The 7284-nt window shown below is 45.2% G+C and overlaps 1 protein-coding gene across 1 annotated transcript; it reads left to right on the forward strand.

Moving 5' to 3' along the window:
- Nucleotides 1–234: 234 nt before the first annotated feature.
- LOC136619916 (protein kinase C delta type-like) lies at nt 235–2932 on the forward strand. The gene is made up of 5 exons (XM_066594640.1): nt 235–326; nt 497–559; nt 707–1261; nt 1459–1502; nt 1909–2932. Exons 1-4 carry the CDS (start codon nt 295–297, stop codon nt 1481–1483), a joined length of 675 nt encoding a protein of 224 aa, XP_066450737.1. The 5' UTR covers nt 235–294; the 3' UTR covers nt 1484–1502; nt 1909–2932.
- The last annotated feature ends 4352 nt before the right edge of the window (nt 2933–7284 follow it).

The raw sequence follows: 7284 nt of genomic DNA on the forward strand, positions 1-7284 counted from the left end.
CTCATGCAATAAATGTATATGATTTTCCCCTCTGGTCGCTGTCAGTGATTATTTCCTATTTGTTTTCTTGAGGTGGTCCTGGCATCATTCCCTGAAAGAAACACTTTCATGGCCATCAAGGTTGTCAACAAAACAAGGAGCGAACCACACATCTTAATGAGAGAGCAGCGGATACTACTGAAGGCCCAAGACTGCCCTTTCATCTGTCACCTGTATGCCGCACAGCAGTCTGCAGACCGAGTCTACTTTATCACAGAGTATCTGCTTGGAGGAAGCCTAGGAGCGCTGATCAAAATGTGCGGCAGCTTGGACATCAACCATGTGAGGTGAGTAAATGACTAACCAGGGGTTGGGGGGACTGAGGGTGACGTGACAAATATAGAAGAGTGGAGGGCATACAGGCTGCCTCTTCTCTTCTGGTGGTGACAGACACTTTGATGGTGACATGATGTCAGCGGACTGATTTCATGTCATTGATACTACACTCTTCTCTCAGATTCTACACAGCGGAGATAGCATGCGGTCTCCAGTTCCTGCATCAACGCAGCATCGTCCATCGGTAAGCAAAACTTTTCCACATTTCTCTTTTTCCTTGCAATGGGTTCCAGACTTTCCCAGAATCCTCAATTAGGCCTTTTTTCTGTGGTACATACCTAAGACCTCTGTATCAATGAACAGATTAACATGTCTCTTTTTTTCATTGCAGTGACATAAAGCCAGACAACATCATGCTGGACAGATCTGGACACATCCGCCTGATTGACCTGGGGCTGGCCCAAGACGGTGTCACCTCGTCTAACAAGATCAGTGGAGTGACGGGCACACTTCAATTCATGGCCCCAGAAGTGCTTCTTGAAGAAGACTACGACACAGCAGTCGACTGGTGGAGCCTGGGAATTGTCGTATCCTGGATGGCGGCAGGACAGTCCCCTTTCTATTACGGCTCCATCAGGAGAAAAGTCATCAAAGCCATCACCAGAAAGGAGCCAAAATTCCCACCTTGGCTTGATGCTGATGTGAAGCATCTTCTGGAGAGACTGCTACGTAAGAAGCCTGAGGAGAGGCTGGGTGTCTACAGGAACATCCGAGGTCACCAGTTCTTCGACACCATAGATTGGGAGGTGCTGGAACTTAAAAGAGCACGGCCACCATTCAAACCATTCAGGGAAGTTTTGGAGAATCGGGACATGCTGTGGCTGGAGGATAAGACACCCCTTCACCCGATAGACGGATTATCGTACACTTCACCAAGTTGGACCCGGTAAGATCTTCCTCCTCTAGGGATAATGTTCTTCATTTTGACCTCTGTGTTCATCATTATTGTTCCTCTTGTGTCAGACAGCACAGGTGGTCATATAATAACCCTGCTTCGTGTCACCATGCCTGGTCCGCAGTCTTTTCCCTCCTCAGCTACATTTTTATTTCTTTTCCAATAATTATGTTTCTGCTTCTTCCTAGGATGATGAGAAGAATCCGATTGTGAAGGAAGCCACAACCATCTGGTAAGTTATATCTGTACACCTACACATACCTATCTGTACAACAATACATTCCTATACACAAAGGACACCTACCATTAATACACTGCAACAGAACAGCCGGGCTTCTGCCAAATGATTTGACCTTTTATGCCAGAATCTGGCATAAAATGCCCTGTAATTTTCCCCCTTTGAGTCATTCCCTTCTGAGATTTTGATATATCTGGTTGGCAAGCAATATGGCCTCCATTATGGCTTCCACAATCACAAAACTGCTAATAACTCATAGTAGAGTCACAGTTGCAGAAAATAACTTTTTTTGTATATCAAATATAAATCAGCTCCTGATACAAATCGTCATATTACAGTAGTTCACTTGTTTGTATCCACAACTGGTAAAACTAACAATTTTCTCTCTTATTTCTTATAGACTAAGCCCGCGTCAACTGTCTCCTGAACCTGCGACTCTGCTGCTGTAGAAGAGCTCCGCTTACCAACAACATCCTCTCTCCACCATCTGTATCCTGCATGCTAACATCAGCTACCTTGACCTCCTCCGGCTGACTTGAACATCATCCTCTCCTGAAGACCTTCTACACCACCAGGAGCGGCCTGTGCTTGATTTGTAGCTGGCGAGTTCAGGAAAAATAGCCCGAGTGACTATTATCCCTGAACTCCTGGTTACTAGTAAGACCTCGGCACAGGCCGGGTAAGTAGCCTACACCACACCAGATTAAACACAAGTATAAATACAAACACATACATAGACACGAGTACGCACACACAGATAGGTGTAGTTGTCGGCTTTGATCTTGGGACTTGCTCTGATCGCCATATTTGGGATCAGGAAGGAATTTTTCCAACTTGAGGACAATTGGCTCATACCTCAAGGTGGTTTTTGCCTTCCTCTGGATCAACTCACAGCCTTAAATAGGGTTAGGTTTTATTTATAAGGAAACAGCCACATAAATAATATAATACAAACATAAAAATGAAACACAAACTTTAGCTGACATCACATACACTAGGGAGGTGAGCTGCTGGCGTTTGATTCTGAGATTTATTCTGGTTGCCATATTTGGGATCAGGAAGGAATTTTCCCCCCTTAAAACAGGATGATTGGCTCTTTCCTAAAGGGGGTTTTCGCCTTCCTCTGGATCAACACAGTCTATAAATAGGTTTAGTTCAATACACTTTATATTTCACACTAACAGATGGTAATAGATTTATGAAAACAATAACACATTTTAAAAAGTCAGATAGATCAGATGTCGGCTTCGATCCTGGGATTTGTTCCGATCGCCATATTTGGGGTCAGGAAGGAATTTTTTCCCTTTATACAAGGATAATTGGCTTTTTCCTTAAAGGGTTTTCGCCTTCCTCTGGATCAACTCAGCCTCCAAATTCCCCATAATAAAATTTATTATCTCCTATAACTAGAAATAAAATGTTCTTTCTCCATAAATCTTTGTGTCTGTGTCTTTATTTCCATTGAATGTCTTACATAATGTTCTTCCAATGCCACTGGGGATTGTATTTGCAAGAACCATAGTGATGAGTGGGGGCCCATGTAGTTACGCCCCTGCCTTTAACCTTCCTTCACAGAAATTCCAGAGACAATATTGAGAACTTATTAGTCTGCCTGTCCTTGGGCGTTGGGGTAACCCGCTGCAGAGAGCTTTCACTGCGTTCCCCGTGGCTGGATTATCACCGCGGGGAATGCAATTCAAACCTGCCCATGGACAGACAGCCTTACCGTCAGAGACCCAAAGGGTCTCAACTAACTTATCAGATCAAATCTGAGAGCTTAGCTGCAAAGGATCCAATATCGCAAAAGTATAGACGTAGGAGATTGCTCAATCGTCTAGTTCCTCAGATGTAATACACTGGACCCAGACGGTTAAGGATAGAAGATCTATCTGTAATTTCTGAAGCCATAGCAATTTTCGGGCTCACTGCATAGAACCTTTCTGCCTAAGGCTAGGGTCATAGACAGGAGCAGCTTTCAGCCAGAGGACCTAACATATAGTGTAGTGGCCTGATTTACTCAAACCCTATGCTGGAGTGCTTTGGAGGATGAGGTTAATTAATGCCCATTAACTCATTATTATCTTGTTTTGCATGTAAAAGGACCCCCGGAGTTGTTTGCCGAGCCCAGTGTGTGTTTTAAACATATGCCTAGCAGTGTAAACAGCTGCACACATTCCATTGTTCTCCTTGAGGCTGCCAACACATTCCATTTCTCTCCTCAAGGGTAGTGTAAAAATGCTCATCTATTGCAAGATGAGCGAAATACATTCAAACGGAATGTATTTGTACAGTCTTTCAGTGGCTAAACAATGGATTTTAAGTGAACTAAAATCCATTGTTCGAACGAAAAGTGCACGATACCCGCGGTTACATGTAATGGTCATTGCTCATTTTTGGCCGTTGGGACAAATTTTAAGTGATAATCGTTGTGCGTAAAAGGCCCTTTGGTTTCCTTAGTACAAAGGTTTATAGCCCCTGTATACTACTGTGCACATCCATCAGGTATGGTATATATGGAAACATCCTTCCTACATGCTGTAACCTGGTCATGTGCATGAGCCCTAAGGCAACCAGGGAATTGATGTTGGCAAAAAAAATTTTCTCTGCATTAGAGTTTTTAGAAAGACCTGTAAAAGGCCTCTGTTACTGGAGTTAGGGCCCTTTTACACAGGACAACTGTCATCCCAGTGATGATCATTCCTGTTCTTTTACATAGGAACGATCATCACTTATAAATATCTAATAAGTTAGTATATACGAGGTATAGGGTTGTATTTTGGCCAGAATATGTAAGCCCACAAACCCATGTCATCTTTCAAATCCCTACTCTAACAAGACAACTAAAACCCCAAAAAGGGAACCCCGCCTACAAGTGGAGTGATCAATGATCATCCTAATAGGGATGCCCCAACCAACACTGTAACCTAAGGGGTTGGCTAGCCCAAGATGGAAACAGGCAGGAACATTAGACAAGGGAAAAACAACGGGACAGTTCACACTTAATGTCTGAACACATCACTGTTCACACTAACAAACAGACAAGGGAATCCCACCCAGAACCTCATGCATGCAGCTTACACCGAAGCAGAACATGAATGACTCCAAGCACCAGCGCTCTTAGAGGCAATGAGATAAATGACAAATGGATAAATGACCAGAACCCTTCAGCAAGAGGGGCTGTTATCTATTTGCAGCAGACCGACGGGGATTGGTTGGCTGGAGAACTCTACACCAAGCCAGCTCAATCATCCCACACCTGTGGCAGTGTGCTGCTGTAAACCCATAGAACTACAGGTCCCAGGAGCACAACATGTCACATGCATGTTGGTGTCAGTGTATGTAATTCCTGGACTTCAGTATAGTAGTACATTAGAAAGCCTATGAGGTCAGCCAGAGGCTGTGCCTCATCGGCCACCACGGCCAGCATACCCGAAGGGTATATCCAAGCTTCTGGGTGCCATAGCAACTGATTGGGACCCCGCAATCACACTGCAAGGATGTGATAGGTGATAGAAGTAGCCCCTTCCTTTGTCTGCCTCTTAATTTGGAACAACAAGAATATACATATAGCGCTATGTTGTGCTAACACTGGTACTTAAAGCAGAGGCATGGTGGCTCAGTAGTTAGCACTGCTGCTGTTGTAGGTTCAAATCTGACCAAGGGTGATGGCTGTATGGAGTTTTTAAAAGTTGATGTCTTTGATGAGATTTAAACCTAGGACCCCAGCACTGCAAGCCAACAGTGCTAACCACTGAGCCACCACCACAAGAAAAAAGCCAAAGCGGGAAATGGAAAACAGGTTGTCATCAAGTTCCATCTGCCTCCCATTGAGTACAATGCAATAAAAAAAAGGACCCATCTGTATTCCGTTTCAGAAAATGGAAACAAAAGTGTAGCAGTCTGCGCTTGTGATCCAGTATAAAAACCGGAACGGAGATGGATTGAAAATGAAATCCTTCCCCTCCAATACATTTCTGTGGACTTGAAAACGGAAGCCTTTTCTTTCCATTTTGCTGTTCGCACGACAAAATAGCAAAAAACAGGACTGAAAGCACTAGTGTGAATGAGCCCTTATTCCTGCATTCATTTATAACACAACAAAGCAATGCCTTTGAGTTCGTTCAGACAAATGGGTTTTTTCCGCGCAAAATTTTCATCCGTGACAAGACAGGTCTTGCTCCATCTTTGTCCGTGTTATGCAGGAAGCTACCATAGACTGTATGGCAGCTGAAAAAAGGGAGGGGAGGGTGAGGAAGTTACTCTGCATATAACGCTGGGGAAAGAAGACAGCTGGCACTAATTTGGCATTTACTTGCCATTCTATTCCACAGGAAGGTGTTACATGCAAGCGGGTGAAGTAACGGTGACGTATCAGCCTGTTGGTTGCCCTCTCCCAGCCTCGTGCATATTAAAATACGTTCTGTACGCGAACGCTTGCTGGTATCCGCCCATATAAATGCAGTAAAAAACTGCATATTTCAAGTACTGAAATTTCATACACCCATATGAATGAGCCCCAAGGCTGCACATTGATTGGAGTTAGCTGTAAGCCCAGAGCTCGATCACCCTATAGCTGTATCGCTCATCATCACCCCTCATACACAGGCACATACGTAGGGGGACTACCCACTAAAGTTTTTTTTCACTGCGAAATTCGCAGCGTTTTTTTTCTGCAGGGGTCTATGGGAATTGTAATGTTAAAATCGCAATTTCGTGGTAAATTGCGATTTTGCGCGATCGCAATTTTAACATTACAAGTCCCATAGACCCCTGCAGCAAAAAAAAAAGGCTGTGAATTTCACAGTGAAAAAGAACTGTAGTGGGTAGTCACCCTAAGTGTGCATTCAGACGACCATATATCGGCCGGGTATTTACGCTGCCCGGTATACGGCGTCTCTCTCTCTCTCTACAGGGAGAGGAGGCTGGAAGAGGCGGGAGCAGTGCTCTGAGCTCTTGAACCCTCTCTGCCTTCTCTCCACCCCTCTGCACTATTTGCAATGAGAGGAGGCAAGACGGGGGCGGGGCTAAGTTTCGGGAATTTGCTCCGCCTCCGTCCCACCTCTCCTCATTGAAAATAGTGCAGGTGGGTGGAGAGGAGGCGAGAGCTCAGCGCACTGCTCCCAGCTCTTCCAGCCTTCTCCCCCTGCAGAGAGAGACGCCGTATATTGGCCGGCGTGAAAACATGGCCGAAATACGGTCGTCTGAATAAGCCCTAAGGATGTTTTGTGCCTGTACAGTTTGCATCTGTTCATGTAAAGGGCTCTTTAAACAAGCACCATTCGACATGTTACAGTATAGCGATAATCAGCGCTCATTTGGGCAACAAATCTGCCCTCGACAAAGGACCTTTACTGTGGAGGACATATGTTTCAGGGCTTATTCAGACGACTGTATATCGGCTGGGTATTCACGCCCGGCTGCAGGGGGAGGAGGCTGGAAGGGGCGGGAGCAGTGGTCTGAGCTCCCACCCCCTCTCCGCCTCTCTGCATTATTTGCAATGAGAGGAGGTGGGGTGGGGCGGAGCTAAGTCCAGAGACTGAGACACTGACACGGCACATCAGCTCCCACGAGGCCACAATGATCCTGCCTACAGAATTGTGAATTACTCCCAGCCTGATGCACTGACACACTGACAAGTCACACAAGGCCACAATGATCCTGCCTACCGTATTGTGGAATACTCTCAGTCTGATGAGACCATTTTCTTCCTTCCTGAGTCTGGGGAATACAGTTCTCCTTGAGGAGAGCAACAAGTTGGAGTAGGGAGTCTTATATG

The sequence above is a fragment of the Eleutherodactylus coqui genome, chromosome 3 (assembly GCF_035609145.1).
Source record: "Eleutherodactylus coqui strain aEleCoq1 chromosome 3, aEleCoq1.hap1, whole genome shotgun sequence".
Classification (NCBI taxonomy): domain Eukaryota; kingdom Metazoa; phylum Chordata; class Amphibia; order Anura; family Eleutherodactylidae; genus Eleutherodactylus; species Eleutherodactylus coqui.

Bases quoted from the DNA above. Each gene is read 5' to 3' on its own strand.
- LOC136619916 (XM_066594640.1), top strand. From the start codon at position 295: ATGTGCGGCAGCTTGGACATCAACCATGTGAG. The intron at 327-496 runs GTGAGTAAATGA...CTCTTCTCTCAG, and splicing joins TTGGACATCAACCATGTGAG to ATTCTACACAGCGGAGATAG. The intron at 560-706 runs GTAAGCAAAACT...TTTTCATTGCAG, and splicing joins CAACGCAGCATCGTCCATCG to TGACATAAAGCCAGACAACA.